Source organism: Dasypus novemcinctus, chromosome 5 (genome assembly GCF_030445035.2).
Source record: "Dasypus novemcinctus isolate mDasNov1 chromosome 5, mDasNov1.1.hap2, whole genome shotgun sequence".
Lineage (NCBI taxonomy): Eukaryota > Metazoa > Chordata > Mammalia > Cingulata > Dasypodidae > Dasypus > Dasypus novemcinctus.
Genome location: NC_080677.1, coordinates 120,407,011 through 120,426,192, shown reverse-complemented (window position 1 = coordinate 120,426,192; position 19,182 = coordinate 120,407,011). Strand labels below are relative to the sequence as shown.

The 19,182-nt window shown below is 36.6% G+C and overlaps 1 protein-coding gene across 1 annotated transcript in view; it reads left to right on the top strand.

Annotated features, from left to right (window-relative positions):
• The window catches only part of BRAF (B-Raf proto-oncogene, serine/threonine kinase), a 169,387-nt gene that overhangs the window by 139,008 nt on the left and 11,197 nt on the right, over nt 1-19,182 (top strand). Inside the window, exons 14-16 of the mRNA XM_012522922.4 lie at nt 5,379-5,425; nt 6,449-6,567; nt 10,212-10,343. Of these exons, the coding sequence (XP_012378376.2) occupies nt 5,379-5,425; nt 6,449-6,567; nt 10,212-10,343 (298 nt within the window). The remainder of the gene's footprint in view (nt 1-5,378; nt 5,426-6,448; nt 6,568-10,211; nt 10,344-19,182) is intronic.

Sequence of the window (19,182 nt, the reverse complement as noted above, 5' to 3'; positions counted from 1 at the left end):
CAGCAAGCATTTTCGTAGAAATAGACAAGTTGATTCTAAAATTTATATAGACATGCAAAGAATTTAGAATAACAAAAACAATTTTGAAAAAGAACAAAATAAAGGACTTATATTGTGAGATTTCAAAACACACTATAAAGCCACAGTAATCAAGACAGTGTGGGGAAGCGAATTTGGCTCAACAGATAGAGCATCCGCCTACCACATGGGAGGTGCAGGGTTCAAACCCAGGGCCTCCTGACCCGTGTGATGAGCTGGCCCACGCACAGTGCTAGTGCACGCAAGGAGTGCCGTGCCATGCACGTTTGTCCCCCGTGTAGAGGAGCCCCACACACATTAGTGCACCCCCATAAGGAGAGCTGCCCAGTGCGAAAAAAGTGCAGCCTGCCCAGGAGTGGCACCACGCACATGGAGGGCTGATGCAGCAAGATGACACAACAAAAAGAGACACAGATTCCCAGTGCTGCTGACAAAATATAAGTGGACACAGAAGAACACACAGTGAATGGACACAGAGAGCAGACAACTAGGGGGGAGGGTGGGGAAGGGAAAAGTAAATAAAAATTAAAAAAAATAAGTGTGGTATTGGCATAAGGATAGATTTATATTCAGTGAAACAGAATAGAAAGCCCAGAAATAATTCCATATATCTGTAGTCAGTGGGTTTTTGTTTTGTTTTGTTTTTGTTTTTGTTTTTGTTTTTTGACCAAGGTGCCAAGGCAATTCATGGGGAAAAAAGAAACATAGGAGAAAATATTTGTAACCTGAAGGTAGGCAAAGATTTCTTTGAACACAAAAAGCAACGACCATAAAAGAAAAAATAAATAAATTTGAAAGACACTACTAAGAAAATGAAAAGATAAGCCATAAGTTTGGAGAAAATATTTGTAAAACACATTATATGATAAAATATTTTTGTTGAAAGCATAAGAAGAACTCAAAATTCCATAATAAGGGAAACCACCCAATAAACAAATTGGTGAAAGATTGAACACTTTATTTAAAAGGATATCTGGATGGCAAATAAGCACATGTAAAGGTGTTGAAAATCATTACACATTATGGACTAACCAATTAAAACCACAATAAGATACCACTACACACCCATCAGAATGGCTGTAACCAAAAACCCAACAATACCAAGTATTGGCAAGGATGTGGAGCTACTGGAATGCTCATATATTACAGGTGGGGATTTAAATAGTACAACCATGTTGAGAGATAGTTGGGCAGTTTCTTTTAATATTTAATATTAAGTGTATATTAAATATAATATGAGTAATTCTAATTTTCTTTATCCAAAGTAAATGAAAATACAGGTCTACACAAAGACTTGTACATGAATGTTTATAATATCTTATTTATAATTGCCCAAAACTAGGAACAACCCAAATGTCCAACAGGTGAATGGATAAATTGTGATCTAGCCATACATTGTAACACTAAATGTAGCAAACATGTTCATCTCAGAATCATTATGCCAAACAAAAGAAGCCAGACATAAATGAGTGTCTATTACATGATTCTATTTATATAGAATTCTAGAGAAGGCAAAACTAATCTACAGTGACAGAAAACATTATCATTGGTTGCCCGACTCTGGTGGTTGGGGTGTTACTAATTGCAAAAATATATGAAGGAACATTTGTGGGTGATGGATATTCTATATCTTAACTGTACTTGGTCATTACACAGATTCATAAATTTGCCAAAACTGTTCATTAAAAATGGGTGCTTGAAAAGAAATGAGTGCTTAAATGGCATATAGATTATGCCCCAATAAATTTGATTTTTAAAAAGCAAATGCAATTGAAAAATACATGAACAATTTAGGCCACTACGGAGGATAACCAAAAAATGTATGAGCTCCACATATTGGAGATTTTAATTATTTTTAAAGTGACAAATGATTACTGACTACATTAAGAGTAGTTGAATGTCATTTCCTTCGATCTTGCTCACTTTTCACGTTGTGACTGAGGAGGGAATGGGCAGCGCTCTGTCAAAGGAGAAGGGAGACTGTAATTTGAAACCGTGATTGGATAGAATATCATCTATGATAACACTATTAATGGGCCAGGAAGCTCCTAAATTCTCCACAGGTGACCAGGTATGTGAGAAAAGATTCAGCTTGCTGCCTTATGTCTAAACTTTTTTGTGCAATTGTGTATTAGATGAAAGTGGACTGAAATGCAAATATCTTAAGTATGACAGTTCTGTGATTTTAGAAATAGTTGAAAATGATAGAAAATAGTAGATCTCTCTTACATTATTGAGGATAAGATTGAGAGATGTAATCTGAATGACAGAATTTAACTAGATTCATAACTGGTTCAGTTGATCATACATGAAGATACCAAGTTGGAAGGAAGAGATTTTCGTCCTCATTCCTCTTGAATTTGAAAGCATATTTACATATAACTTAGATGAAGACATCATTGGCATACTGATTTTTTTTTTTAACTTATTTTTAAATTAAAACTAAAATTTTAATAAGGTAGAATTATAAGCCATGTTTGCAAATAGAATTTAACAGGGAGCAATACACAAAAATTAATATACATGTAGGACGAAGAACATGTTTAATCGTAGCATTGGAAAAAGAACAACTCTCTAAGGGTTGTAATTGGATATAATCTTAAAAGGAGTAGGCAGATTGACTCTTGCTGCCTCAGAAATCACAATAATAGCTAATTGAAGATGAGAATCTCACTCTAGATTATATTAGGTAAAATCTAGAGTGTTGTATTTAACTCAGGACATCGTGTTATGCTCTAAAAAGAATGTTGAAAAAAAACTGAATCTTGGATCCAAACTTGAAAGAAGTAGTGTAGAGAATAAATTTTAGTAGATGATTTCTCAGCTTCAAGATTAAATGATTTTGTGGGTAGACTCTTCAAGAAAGAAGACTCCTAAGAGAAGCCTATCAAGACAATGTGATGTTCATTTGGTTGATAGCGTGTTTATTATTTCCTAGTACCTTGGTAAACCTGTAAGGCTCTCCTTAACACCTTAAAAGGTAAGAGGGCAGAGCAATCTAATTGGTCCTAAATAGTGGATAGACATCTGTATCATCTGTAGCAAAATAGAGCTGATTTATTCTTGTTCCCTTCCCTACCCTCAACCAGTTGTCTTTTTTGGCATCTTCCACTATAACTGCTTGGTGCTTAGGGAATCATATTTTAGTGTCAGCTTATATAGAATTAATTTAAAGTAGTTACCTACTTTGAAGCATTATATTGTTATTATATCATTTTATATATAACATTACATTATATTATAGGATATGATACTCATCCCATTTTAACAGCTGAGAAAATTGAGTCCCTTTTCCTTCCAGCCTTCCACTATAGACTTGAATGTTTGCTGATTTTGATACAGAAATTTTATGGACAGAGAATTAAATGAGATAAAAATTAGGAAAGCAATTTGAATATTAGGATTACCCAAGTGTAAATTGTTATTTCACATTGCAGGTATACAGCTTTGGCCCGTGATAGATTTATGTTATCCAGCTTCTATTATGGTTATATCACTAACTCAGCAATTATAGTTTTATCTTGTTAATTATCTAATACTTTAGTGGTCAGAAATTTTCTCTCTTCAATCCTCCAGTTACATTTTTATCTACCTTAGTCTTGCTGTATTTTTTTTGCATCACACTTGTTGAAAAGATTGACTCCATCCATTGAGAATGTCTTTATCTTCCCTTCTTTTAAACTCATCATGCCTTCACATTTTCATACGTACTGCCCATTTGTGTTTTTAATCTCAGAGGATTCAAAGAACCTCTTTTCAAAGACCAACACCTTTGCTGTGCACTCAATCCCAGGTCTCTCTGACTAAAGGACCTAGTTCGACCATCAACACCAACTTCCTTTCTTTCAAATGGAGAAAAGGTCTCCCTGTCTTATTACTGTTGTGATAACATATATAATATAAAATTTACCATTTTAGCCATTTTAAGCATACAATTCAGTGGCATTAATTACATTTATAATGTGTTGTGCAGCTACCATCCATTATCAAAACTTTTTATCACTCAAAACAGAATTCCCCTATCTGTAAAAAGCTTTTGATTTTTACCTTTATCACTGCTGAACTTTTTAAGCAAATGAGGCCTCTGGCTGATATTACCTTTTCTTTTAATAAAAGGATGACAGTATGTAGAACACTGGGTTTAGAATCATGACAAGATAATTTTAGATTGTGTTAAATACTATAAAGTAAATAAACAGTGTGATGTGAGAGACTAATTGGAGGAAAAGGAGTTACTTTGGAAAAACAGTAACTTAAACTGAAAAAATAATTTCACAATCTTAATCTCTGGAAGAGTGAGGAAGTTTAAATGAAGATGAGAAAGTGTGAATGGTGCACTCAGGTTATTTCCAAATCTTCCATTTTTAACAATGTTCATTATATAATTTTTATTATACCATTTAGATTTTAAATTCTCATTGTAATGCAAAACTTATTTCCTAACGGTCATTGTCAAATGTATAAAGACATCAAAGACATTATATAAATCTCATTGTCAGTTCAACAAACATATATTGAATGCTTACCACATGCCAGCCACTATACTGGGCACTGGGGATAAACAGAAAGAAACTAGATTTTTACCTCAGTGAATTGAACTAAAACAGTTTTTAGAGATGACAGATGACTTAAAACTTGCCATTGACTTTAAAATTGCAGGAAGTTTGTACCCCACTAGCTTTAAGAAGATATTTAAGAATATATAATACCTTTAAAAAACTGCTTTTAATTTCTCAGTAAAACTTCTAGGAGAGTTTACATCCTAAATAAAAAGTGAACATAGGCATGGGAAAAATCCATGAATCAAACTAGTGTTACAATAATTACTACAAGAGTGAAACAGTGAATGATCATTTTCACTTAGGTTAGTTGAATGGGAAAGCTTCACTCAGGAGTTTGAATTTGTGTTCAATCTTAAAAGATGGATATGAATGGGTGGAGAATAGAGTGAAAGCTGATTTGGGGGATGGATGTGGGAGGGAAGCCTTGAACACAGAAGTGGGATCAAATATCAAGGTATATTGAAAGGACATGGATAAATAGGCTTGACTGGAATGAAAGGTTTGTATTGGAAAATTTAAGATAAAGCAAAGTCATTTAATAGAAAACAAGATTTCTGGCTGTATAGTAATAGTAATATGTTCCTATAACCCTGAATTCATTTATGGACTATTGTAGTATTTATCTTAAAGGGTTATCACAATGTAACTGCTTTTCAACAGTTTGCAATTGTATCATGATTCTAAATAATTAAGTCTTTACACCCCTAAATATGTTCTGTAGATTTTGAGGTCAGAGTCCTTCCCCTACTCAGGTTAAAATGATGTTTTGTTTTTCAGTTACTTACACGCCAAGTCAATCATCCACAGAGACCTCAAGAGTAATAGTATCCTTCCTGAAATTTGTCTGCGAAGTTTGAAAACATCCTGATTTTTTCTTCTGCATTTTGTCTTCACACTCTGTAAAACAGTTTTCATGCTAAGTTCAATGTAAAGAGAATTAATAAATGGGTTTGCATGAGCGTCTAGTAGAACAGGATGCTACAACCTGCTTTTGGTTTCTGAATGAGTGAGCATTACAAGAAATCTATTAAAAATCTTTATAATAGTAGAAATTTTTATTGTTTGTTTATGTTCTGTATCAGCACTATCAAACTGATAGTTTAGTAGCTCTCTACTAATATCTGACTTTAGCCCACTGATCTTGCACAGTAATTAATTGAGATATAATGGAAGGCTCTAAATTATAAAACACTAGAGGTGAGAAAAACAGAATTTCCCTCCTTCTTTGTTAAGCCCAGACTAAAATCCTGTCTGCCAACAGCTTCATTCCATTGAAGGGCCTTTCCAGCTTTCCAGCAATACCAAAAAAGATATTTGGGTCCATGTTACTAAAATCTTAAGGGAAGTTTCAGGGTATTAGGACAGCAATCTCACCTCATCCTAGGACATTTATAAGTCCTAAAATCTTTTCCTTTTTTTTTTTTTTTTTTTTTTGTTTGAGGTCCTGGGTACCTGAGACCTCATACATGGAAAGCTGGCGCTCAATCCCTGAGCCTCGATGGCTTTCCTGAGTTGGTTTTTTCTTTGTTTGTTTTACTTGCTTGTTTGTTTTTTGTTTTGTTTTTTCAGGAGGCACCAGAACAGAACCCGGGACCTCCCATCTGGGAAGCATGCATTCAACCACTTGAGCCATATCTGCTCCCCTAAAAATCTTGAAAGCAGGTCATAGACTAAATAAAACTAATTATTTTTAAAACGCTTATTAACTTTAAGAGGAAATATGAAATACTATACTTTTTAAAAGAATACAAAATTATAGAAATTAGATCTCTTACCTAAAATTTTCATAATGCTTGCTCTGATAGGAAAATGAGAGCTATTGTTTTCCTTTACTTACAATATCTCAGATATATTTCTTCATGAAGACCTCACAGTAAAAATAGGTGATTTTGGCTTAGCCACAGTGAAATCTCGATGGAGTGGGTCCCATCAATTTGAACAGTTGTCTGGATCCATTTTGTGGATGGTAAGAATTGAGGCTATTTCTCCATTAATTAAAGTTTTGGACCCTGAGATGCTGCTGAGTTACTAGAGAGTCACTGAACTTTTCAACTATAGCATTTTCATAGTTCCCAATATTCACAAAAATCAGTGGTGATCTTTTTATGTAGATTTTAACTTTTTTCTTTATATTATGAAGCCAGTTTAAGTATATTTCAAAAAAAAATACTTTATAAACACTTTAAATTTTATTCAGAATTGTCTGTTTAAAATATTTTGTGTCCAAAATGTTCTGTGTAACTTGTTTTAAAAAAGCTGGTATTTAATTTAAGGCAGGTGTGATCTGTAGTCTTTATTTTTAAAGTTTTGCTAAGAGAACTATTCTTTTAAGATAGATGCTATTTCACAATCTTAAGTCTAAATTGGAAAGTTACTTTTTTTGTACTATAGGAATCTTACAATTATGGATGGGGGAGGTGGGAGAGGAAAGACAGAAAGAGAAATTTTTAACACTGTCAGCCTTATGCTGCCCTGCATAACTCTTCCTTTCTCTTTCTTTATTCCTATATCTGCTTTGTGGAGAAGCAGAAAGAGAAGTTCTGAAAGAAGGGAACTCAAACTTTGGTGGAGTTAGTTTAGCAGGCCATGAAAAGGGCAATCATAAGAATTGGCCCCTAAGTCATTGGTTCTTAAAGTATGGTTTGAGTACTTGTGGAAGTCCCTAAAGCCCTTTCAAAGGGTACACAAGTTCTTCCCTGTGTGAGGCCAGATTTACTTCATATCCTTCAGCCAAAAAACATGCTGCAGTAGATTGAATGTAAGAGTGAATGTGAGAATTGAGCAGGCCAGACAGTGAAGAGAATCTCACTAATCTTTTTTTTTAATGTCATTATTTTTTATTGAAAAAATGGGTGATGTGTTAACATGTAATGGTTTATTATTACTTATTTTTATTACTTAAATGAATTAAATATTTTACCAGTTTCTTAATTAAAGTTTTAATATGCCAAATATTCACATATATAGAGCCCACATAAAGAAAAGCTCTTTGGGGTCCTCAATAATTTGTAAGAGTAGAAAGGAGTCCTGAGAACAAAGAGTTTGAGAACCACTGCTCTAAGCTAAATACAGGTGTCCCAAAAGTCTTAGTGCAGTTTTAAGCTTTAGATAATTTAATCTGCCCTAAGACTTTTGGGACACCCTGATGGAAACAGAAAAGTTGCAAGGGCTTTTGAAGCCACTTGTGCCTGATTTCCCTGAGCATATGTTGCAGTCTCCAAGAAGGGAATTACAAGGTAGGATTCATAGTCAAGAGAAGCCTGGGGTTGAATAAAGCTATGATTACTTACAACAATAAATGGAACTGGGATCAGTGGCAAGGTGGAAGTGGGAACATTGGGACTTAGGAGGTCTGTATTCTAGTATGTTCTTTGGCCAGTAACTTGCAAGTTTCTTTACCTCCTCTAAGACTCTGCATCTGTGAAATACTGAATTGCACTAGTGGCTTTCTAGTACCACTTTTAGTTCTGATTCATAATTGCAGCTACCTAGATTCTTTTTTATTCTTTAACATAGATATCTAACTTTTAATAATTAAGGAGAGGCTAATTAATAGTTGTAATCTATATCTCAGCAACTTTAAGGCACACACCTTGTAACAAAGATGGCAATGTGTCCTAAGAAGTGGGGAAGGGAACAGATTTTTAAGTGCTGAAATTGCAAAACCCCAAATTATGAAGAAACAGTTGTCACATGTTTTAAAGATGTGTTTATTTTAACTAAGGTGAGAAAGTTAGGCACAGTCAAGTCTCCAGGTTTGTCCTACTTGAAAAACTGTCATTTGTACACTTAGATTATTATACATCAAGTTTTATATTCTATTTTCTTTTTCATTTATACCTGGGTAGATAGGTCATCCTTTACAAATCTGAGTTTTAAGACAAGAGAATAGTCAGTAATGCACATTATTGTTGAGTAATAATAATGTGAAACCCTTCTAGGTTGCCTTCAGAAACAAATATGTAACATCCATAGTTTAGGAAAGAAGAGTTTGATCAAAATTAAGGTTATGTGGTCCACTGAATTATTTACAATGGTCTTCTCAACTTCATTTTATTTATATTTTAGAGAAGAAAGAATCCTTTGTGAAAAGTTTTTATAAATTAAATTGCTCAGCTAATCGAGGATCAGTCATACATTTCTTATAAATAGGTGACATGTACCTTTTTCTGTAGACATCAACAACAATGAGGAAAAACTACATTTTAAAAAGACAGTTCTTCAAATGATTTATTATTCAGTCCCTCACAGAAAATTGTGTTTCAGCTTTAACAATTATTTCTGTATCATACCCAGCCTCTGATTATTCTAACTTGTTCATTATATCATAGTTGCATGTGATTTATTTTGTACTGTTCTTCATCTCATATTAAAGGAAGTATTATTAGAAGCAACTGTCAACACAGTATATGACAAAAGCATGTATATACCACATTCTCCTCCACTCCCCACACTTTCACTTTCATTGGGATCTTCCACAGATCTTCCATCAGTAGTTCTCAACCCTGGTTGTACACTAGAATCATCTGGAAAGCTTTACAGAATAGCAGTGCATGGGTCTCACCCCTAGAGATTCTTAACATTAGGTAATTGATCTGTATTCTAAGCACTGAGGGGTTTAAAGGCTTCACAGGTGATTGTGATTTGCAGCTGAGGTTGCATGCCATTATTGCCTCTCCTTATGGCTTGCCCAGATCAATGACCAGGAATCTTGCCCTAAGTCTTTAAGCCATTTTTAGAGTTAGTCCTGATTTCAGTATCAAACTGATGTTTTCACAAAGTTGTTATTAATATCGTGTAATTTCTCAGGTTCCTTTCACATGAAACAGTACTGGCAATGCAAGGTGAAAGAGGCTATCTTTTAAGTTAATATTTAACCAACCATTTATTGTATTTCATATAAACAGTCAATAAGAAATCTAATTGTAGAATATAGTGATGATTAAAATGTGTAAAATATAGTATATATGATTTGGTTTGTATCTTTGCCCAAGAAGCAGCAGACAAAAGACTTTTTATACTATAATCTTCTACTAAAACTGCCTGCTGTTGGTTGCATCTGTTAAGAAGGCCTCCACGGCATGTTTATACCATGTTTAGAGGCAGGAAAGGGATTTGAGTTTATCAGTCATGAAATTCCGGCATTATTGCCTAAACTGAGATGAGGAGAATCATTGTACTAACAGGAAATCTAAAATTCTAAGTCAGTTACTATAGTAGCTGTGCTGCTTCCAAGCATCTGTAACCACACATCTAGTAATTCTTTGCTGAATCAGAAATGGGAAATGGGAACTGATCCTTAATGTGGGGTAAAGTTGTGAAAATAACTCAAATGGTAGTGAAGAAGTTTTGTGTAGAAAGAAGGGTGACTGATAAATAAAAATATAAAATTTTAGTAATGCATTATAGAATTTCAGCTAATACTACACCTCTTAGAGGTTGCAGAGCAAGGAGGTTTTTTCTTAAGTTTTATTTCTTTGACCATTTATTAAAAAATGGATTATAGTTTAGATGATAAAAGCATCTCTCTGGGAATTATAACTTTTTTTTGTCTTTATTTAGTTGAAGTGAAGAATAAACTAGAATATTTTTCTTTTTATGTTCTAACAGGCACCAGAAGTAATCAGAATGCAAGATAAAAACCCATATAGCTTTCAGTCAGATGTGTATGCATTTGGAATTGTTTTGTATGAATTGATGACTGGACAGTTACCTTATTCAAACATCAACAACAGGGACCAGGTAATTATATACCATCCCTTGTGGTTTATTTACTATTTGTATAAAGGCTCCAATTAGTTGTAGAAGAGAACTGCTGAATCCTAGGTAAACCTGAAGAATAAGATCTCTTTATCTTTGTTACCAGTTTTAGAAATCTGAGTATTTTATGAGGTTTCTTTTTTTTTTTTTTATTTCCCCCCCCCCCCCCCTTGTGGCTTGTTCCATTCTTTGCTGTCTCTTCTCTCTGTCCATTTGCTGCATGTTTTTTCTGCTTGTCTCCCTTTGCTGTGTCATCTTGCTGTGCCAGCTCTCTGTGGTGCATGAGACAGCCTGCCTTCACAAGGAGGCCCTGGGACACAAACCCAGGGCCTCCCATATGGTAGACAGGAGCCCAACTGATTGAGCCACAGCTGCTTCCCCTTTTCTGGGTACTTTAGGCAATAAGAACCACACATTAAGCCTTTTATTGAAATATCAGTCTTAAATGTAACAAATGGAGTAAAAGTCTTGATTTTCTTACTAAAAACTAGAAATACACCAATGGATATGTTTGAGGTTTCTTGACCACAGAGCAGTTAGAAGAATCAGCTCTACTAAAGCATCTGGGCTTTATACTTTTTATCACAGTTTGTGTTATCAGAGCAGGTACTCTGCAATGAACTTCTTTATATCTAATTATTGTTAAAATTATTAAGATTTCTCTCTATATTTTTTTTAATTTTATGATTTTTAAATTTTTTTAATCGGGTAAATAGAAGGAATGTCACATCATGCTTTGATTCTTTTATGATGAGAATTGTAGTAGGAGGGTAATTTTTTACTTCTCGTTTTCCTAAGTTCCTGATCCTTATCCCTTACCTTCCAGAAAGTACTACATAATCTATGCAACTTTTTGCTTTCTCTGTCCCAGCCACAATAAATTTACTTAGGCTTTTTTTTTTTTTTTCAGATTTATTTTTTATTTATTTCTCTCCCCTCCCCCACCCTTACCCCAGTTGTCTGCTCTCTATGTCCATTCGCTGTGTGTTCTACTGTGACCGCTTCTATCCTTATCAGCAGCACCGGGAATCTGTGTTTCTTTTTCTTGTGTCTTCTTGTTGTGTCAGCTCTCTGTGTGGGCGGTGCCGTTCTTGGGCAGGCTGCACTTTCTTTCACGCTGAGCAGCTCTCCTTATGGGGCACACTCCCTGCACGTAGGGCTCCCCTGCGTGGCATGGCACTCCTTGCACACATCAACACTACGCATGGGCCAGCTTCACACGGGTCAAGGAGGCCTGGGGTTTGAACTGAGGACCTCCCATGTGGTAGGTGGACGCCCTATCCATTGGGTCAAGTCTGCTTCCCTTTACTTAGGTTTTTAAAGCAGGCCAAGAAACATGAATTGACTTTACTGAAATTACCTTATATACCTCAACACTAAACATGTATACATATAGAGAGAGAGCATGAGAAAGAAGATATTGTAATTTCACTGTTAATATAATAGAAAACAATAGTTGAACATAGAAACTGGGATTAAATATTCAAGAAAAATATAGATTTATACTCGTGTGCATCAGAATCACCTGGGGAATTTGTTTTAAAAATGGAAATACTGGGAGATGTGGCTCAAACAGTTGAGCACCTGCCTCCCACATGGCAGGTGATAGGTTTGGTTGCTGGTGCCTCCTAAAAAACAAACACAACAAGCAAACAAATGAAAAAACCAACACAAGGGAGTCAGTGTGGCTGAGTGGTTGAGTACCGGCCTCCCACATACAAGGTGCCAGTTTCAATCCCCAGTCCAGGTAACTTTATTAAAAAAAAAAAAAAACAAGATGCTGGAGCAGATTCTGGTTCAGTGGGGTGGGGCACAAGTACTTGGATTTTTAAATAAGTTTCCCAGGTGATTCTGATACATGCCAGCACTGAGGGTCATCAAACCTAAGAACTTTTTTTAAAAAGTATGAACTTTTTATGGGTTTCATCATAACCTCCCAACCTAATGAAATATGATACCTTTTGTTTATAAATGTGTTCATTTAAATGGTATGTCTGTGCACTTGTTTTGTTTTGGTCAATAGTGCACCTCTCAGTCTTTTTGGTGATAGCTTTAAATGGTTTTCTCACTAAAAGTTTCAACTATTATGTGATATTAGAGAACTAGTAATCTGATTTGTCATGTACTTTGTATATTCTTATTGAATGACCATATGGCTCTTACTGGTCTTGATTCTAAATTTTGAGGATTTAAAAATTATAACTATATTTCTGCCCAATTCACAGCATGACACTAATTTTTCAGTAGTTTGGTCTTTCTAAATACTTCGTAGCTTTAAAAATGTTGAGGTTTTGGCTTTGAGTATTAAAACAACATGTTATTTGGGTTCTGATGATCTGGTGTTTTTAAGTCTGCATGAAACTCAGATTCAGAGTGTACCAAAATGCTAGCTTAAAGAACATAATCGAAACATTGCAGTTCTGTGCTTGTGATTGATCTAGATCACCGAGATTATTGAAGTGATGATGGCAGTCTGAGTAGCTAGATTGGCTCTGATTTGTATGTTTCTTGTGCTCTGCCTTTAATAGTCTGATTGAACTCAACAGTACAGGATAACCACCTGTGCCATGTGTTACTTTTCCTGCACATATTATTTTTCTGGAGGAATTAGTAGGGATTTTAGTTGATTTTTAGTTGTTTTATCATAAATACTACAAAATACTACATACTACAAATTAATAAAAACTTAGAAACCTAAAATCTGGATGAAATCCATTTATCAGTAAGTATGTTTCTTTTAATAAAATAATAAAAATATAGTATTGAAATTAGTATTATTGTCTCCAAAAATGGATTTAAAAGTGTCCCAGGGTTCTGCACTCACCCACTTCTTGGCATTTTATAACTTCTAGGCATTTGTAACTTTTTTTCAGTTATAAAATTAAGAGAGTGAACTAAAGAATTCCTTCCAGTTCTAGAATTCTGATTCTTTCCTAAAACAGGTCTCTTAGCTCCTTGGGAGCTACATTACTTTGCAAAGTAGTATGTTTTTACCTTTACTCACCCTAACGCTGAAAGCCTGAAAAATTGCTTTGTCATTTTCTTTTTTCCCCTTTTCATCATTCCATTTTGCTCTTTAACCACCCAATTCTCTCCTTCCATGCAGCTTCTCTGTGAGGTTGGGAAATATAATATACTTGTTTGAACTAGGTATATTGACTCTAAGTAATTTTTTTTCTTTTGTTGGAGTAAAAGTGCTATATCTTTTTACAATAAAATAACATATATTTTATTTCAAGTGTTTTCCAGTTATTACTGCTACATAACAAACCACCCAAAACTTAGTAATGTAAGACCACTGAAAAAGTAGTTGCTTAAAACAAATCACGAATCTGACATTTGCACTGCTCTCATTGGGGAATGTTTTTCTCAGTTTCACATATTGGCTAGGGTAGCTTGACTGGGTACTATAAAGATCCATTTTCAAAATGGTTCACATACCTGACCATTTGGTGCTAGCTGGAAGCTAGAAGCTCAGCGAGACCCAGAGCCAGGGGCCTCGTTTATTCTCCATAGAGACCTTTCCATAAGGACCTCTCCATGGGCTGTTTGCATTTCCTCACAGATTTATTCTACGAATAAAATCTCAGAAAACAGGAAATGATAAGTAGCAGTGCCTTATCAATAGGCAGATTATTTTATTTTAGTAAAATTTTTTTTCCCAATACCTTCCATATGCAAAGCACTTGGAATATAGAGGAATACAGAGATGAATAAAATGGGCTCAGCTCTCAACGAAGTTTACAGTTCTGCTGGGACAATGTAAGGATGATGCTGAGGATAAGCACACATATATTCAGATAATACATAAGAGTGATTGAAAGGATAGATGGCATAGTGCTGACTGTAGATTGAAAATAAGAATGACCAGTCCCAGAGTTTCAAACTTGAATCTTCTATCCATGTATTACATCCAGGAAAGACTTTGTCTCTTCCCTTCTTGCTACTTCTTCAGTCAGCATCCAGAGGACACATGTATTGAAAATTTATTGCTTCGTTCCCTGCAAACTAACTCAGTTCTGGGGGGGAATATGAACGTGTAAGAGAGCTGTCTTTGAATTTTTTCTTCTCACATTCCTCCTGAAAGAATTTTGAAAAATTTATGTGTACCTCCTTGCACATTTTTTAATTGACATCCAAAAATTTTCATCTTAAGTTGAAATAATAGTGAAGAATGTAATTTCCAGTATATTCTAACTATTAACATTTTAAACTAAAGCTACTATACCTCTCTTTTAAATGTATCCAATAAAATCTAAAACCAACATGGCCTTGGAGTAAGAAGCTCCAAGGAAGCAAAAAGGAAGTACTACCTCCTGAGGTGACAACAGTTAAAAAAAAAAAAATCTAAAAATCACACTGATTTGATACCTGCTATGATAGTTTGGAGTCATATACCCCCAAAAAACATGTTCTCAAACTTAATCCATTTCCTGTGGGTATGAACCCATTTTAAGTAGGATCTTTTTTTTTTTTAAGGATTTATTTTATTTATTTTTCTTTCCCTACCTCTTCATTATGTGCACTTGCTATATCTGTTCATCATCTTTGTTTCTTTAGGAGGTCAGGAACAGAACCCAGGACCTTCCAATATGGGAGAGAGGAGCCTAATCACTTAAGCCACCTCCCCACCTCTGTTCCCTGCTTTGTTATGTCTCTCGTTATGTTTTTCCTCTTGTGTCTCTTGTTGCATCATCTTATCGCAAAGCTCACCACACCCTTCAATCATACCAGCTTATCATCCTCCTCATCCTCTTTAGGAGGCACTGGGAACCTCTGCTCCCTGATTTGATGTATCCTCTTTACGTTTTTTTTTCTTTATGTGTCTCTTGTTGTATCACTTGTGTCAGCTTGCCGCTGTCTTCTTTAAGAGGCACCAGGAACTGAACCACAGACCTCCCATGTGGTAGGCGGGAGCCCAATCTCTTGAGCCAAATCCACTTGCCTAAGTAGGCTCTTTTGATGAAATTACTTCATTTAAAGTGCAGCCCAACTTAGGGTGGTCTTAATCCTATTACTGGAGTCCTTTATAAGTGGAATCAAATTCAGACAAATGAGAGAAAGCAATGGGAGGAAAGAAGCAGAAGGTCATTGGAACCCAGAAGAGAAGGCAGAGGCCAGAAGAGGCTGCCATATGCATTGCCATGTGACAAAGGAACCCAGGACCAAGGATCATCAACAGCCAGCCCCAGGATGCCAGTCTTTGGCAAGAAAAAATTGCCTTCCATTCTGCCATTAGCAAAATAGCAGTGTCAGTTCCTTTAGATTTCCTTGTATATTTGTCTCTCTTGGATAGTCTTATTTAAACTTCTTTTTCTTTAATATTTATTTATTTCTCTCCCCTTCTCCCGCCCCAGTTGTCTGTTCTCTGTGTCTGATTGCTGCATGTTCTTTGTCCACTTCTGTTGTTGTCAGCGGCTCAGGAATCTGTTTCTTTTTGTTGCGTTACCTTGTATCTCCATGTGTGCAGCGCCATTTCTGGGTAGGCTGAACTTTCTTTTGCCCTGGGCGGCTCTCTTACGGGGCGAACTCCTTGTGCATGGGCCTCCCCCTGCGTGGCACAGCACTCCTTGCGCACCTCAGCACTGCGCATGGGCCAGCTCCACACGAGTCAAGGAGGCCCAGGGTTTGAACCGCAGACCTCCCATGTGGTAGACGGACGCCCTAACCACAGGGCCAAGTCTGCTTCCCTTATTTAAACTATTAAATATAAAGCTATTTTATCAATAACAAGGGCAAGAGAAGATTAGCCAATAAAAAAGAAAGTATGACTTTCAAGCAGGAGAAAAATGAAAGAAAAAAGAATCTCCTTGAAGATGCTTCAATTTGGACTTTTTCCTATCCTCAAATCCATAAACTAATAAATTCCCAATGTTTAAGCCAACCTATTGCATTGTTTGCTTGAGCAGCCAAAGAAACTAAAACACCTACCATCACTCATTTTTTTTTAAAGATTTATTTATATATTTCTCCCCGCTCTCCTTGCCATTGTCTGCTCTCTGTGTCCATTCACTGTGTATTCTTCTGTGTCTGCTGGTATTCTCATTAGGCAGCTCCGGGAATTGATCCTGAGACCTTCTGGAGTGGGGGAGAGGTGATCATTCTCTTACACCACCTCAGCTCCCTGGTTTTTCTAAGTCTCCTTTTGTCCCTCCTCTGTGTCTCTTTTTGTTGCATTATCTTGCTGTGTTAGCTCTCCGCATTGGCTGGCACTCCTGTGCGGGGCAGCACTCCTGCACGGGGCAGTACCCTGCATGGGCCAGCAGTCCATGTAGGCCAGCTCGCCTTCACCAGGAGGCCCTGCGTATCAAACCCTGGACTCCTATATGATAGACAGGAGCCCAATTGCTTGAGCCACATCTGCTTCCCCCATCACTCATTTTTAAAATAAAAAAGCTCTTCACCAATTTTACATGGTTCTTTTTTTTTCTTTAAACTATTTATCCTACAATAAAATTTTTATGCTTTGAGGCCTTTCATGGATCACCTAAGTTACATCCCTGCAATTAAAAATGTACATAAATTCTGAATTATGCTGTTGTTAAATTATTAGTGTAAGAATGATTAAAGTAACTTGCGTTTTGATATATAGAAACATAGAAGGTAAAATTTAATTGAAAATATGTATCAATGAACAATATGGGGCTTTTCTTTTCTCTTTAATTTGTATATCTGTAGATAAATTATTTTCCTAGCATGAGTTAAGGTTTAGCATAAGTCTTTTCCTTGTTTTGGTTTTATAGAAGTAAGCACTGAGAAATCTTGTTGAAATACGTAAGATGGGGGAAACGGACTTGGCCCAGTGGTTAGGGCGTCCGTCTACCACATGGGAGGTCCGCGGTTCAAACCCCGGGCCTCCTTGACCCGTGTGGAGCTGGCCCATGCGCAGTGCTGATGCGAGCAAGGAGTGCCCTGCCACACAGGGGTGTCCCCCGTGTAGGGGAGCCCCACGTGCAAGGAGTGCGCCCCGTAAGGAGAGCCACCCAGCGCAAAAGAAAGTGCAGCCTGCCCAGGAATGGCGCCGCCCATACTTCCCGTGCCACTGATGACAACAGAAGCGGACAAAAAAACAAGACACAACAAATAGACACAGAGAACAGACAACCGGGGGAGGGGGGGATTAAATAAATAAATCTTTAAAAAAAAAAAGAAATATGTAAGATGGGAAAGGAAGGATTTGTTACAGCTCTATACAGAGTTTAGGAGTCCCCAAGAGCACCCAAGACCAACCACATACTTGGTAGTTTACTAGAAAGACTCACAGAACTCTGAAACCTGTTATATTCAACATTATGCTTTATTACAACGAAAGAATACAGATTAAAGGTAAGCCAAAGGAAGAGACTCATGAGGCAGAGTCCAGGAGAGTTATACACACATGTTTCTAGTTGTCCTCTCCTATTGAGTCATGAATGTTGTTAAAATCTCCCAAAAACAATGTGTGACAATAAGCACAAAGCATTGCCAGCCACGGAAGCGCCCCCTTTTGCCTTGGTGTTGAGAGTTTTTATTGGGCCTCAGTCACATAGGTAAACTTACCTTAGTTTCTAGCCCCTATATAGGTCAAACTGATACTATGTCACCCAAACTCTCCTCCCATCATAAATCACATTGTTGGGATGGATTATCTGGCTTGGTCCAAGGCCCCTAAGTAAACCAAGATAATCAGGATATTCCAAGGGTTTAACAGTTCCCTCCCAGGAGCTAAAGGCAGAGGCCAGACCTCTCTTTAGTCAAGGTTAATTTTTTACTGCACACGATATCATTCAATTATTTGAACTCATTCCTATAACATACCAAAAATCACGTGGTAACTTGTCATGAAAATTTTTTTAAATGTTATGCCAGCTGACAATTCAGTTAATTTTGTTGAAAGCAAAGAATTGGAAATTATGGGCTTGCAAAGGTATTTATTACCCATTCTTTAGAGACCAACTAAATAGGTAGGAATATATGGAAATATCTCTTCAGTGCCCCAGCACTTTTTATACCCTGGGACAGTGTGTACTATAGTTAGATATTCTAACTATAGTTGATCATTATCTTTCAGTTGGTTTGAAAATTAATTCCCTTAAAACTACCTTGACTGTATACCTCTTGGAAAATCTTCATGTAACCTCACTGAAAGATACTTTACCCTAGTTTGAAAACTACAGATATATGACTTGGATAATCCATTAGCAAAAATGTATCATTCATCTTTTTGAGTGGTTAACTAGAAACTCTTTACTTAAACATTGAAACTTCTTCCCTTTAACCTGCACAATAGAGACCAGACTGCAATAAAAGGTTTATACTTTGAAAGCTCAACAAGGGAAACGGACTTGGCCCAGTGGTTAGGGCGTCCGTCTACCACATGGGAGGCCCTCGGTTCAAACCCTGGGCCTCCTTGACCCGTGTGGAGCTGGCCCATGCGCAGTGCTGATGCGCGCAAGGAGTGCCCTGCCACACAGGGGTGTCCCCCGCGTAGGGGAGCCGCACGCGCAAGGAGTGCGCCCCTAAGGACAGCCGCCCAGCGCGAAAGAAAGTGCAGCCTGCCCAGGAATGGCGCTGCCCACACTTCTGCCGCTGACGACAACAGAAGCGGACAAAGAAACAAGACGCAGCAAATAGACACAGAGAACAGACAACTGGGGGAGGGGAGGGGATTAAAAATAAATAAATAAATAAATAAATAAAAGAAAGTTAAACAAGGTTATTACAGCACCAAATAGGAAATAAAATAGGATGTCAGTATCAGACTTTCTAAAGGCATATACCATTCCTAAAATTTATCAGTTCTACCGTATTACCCTTTAGTCTGCCCCTGTTGGACCTGTTC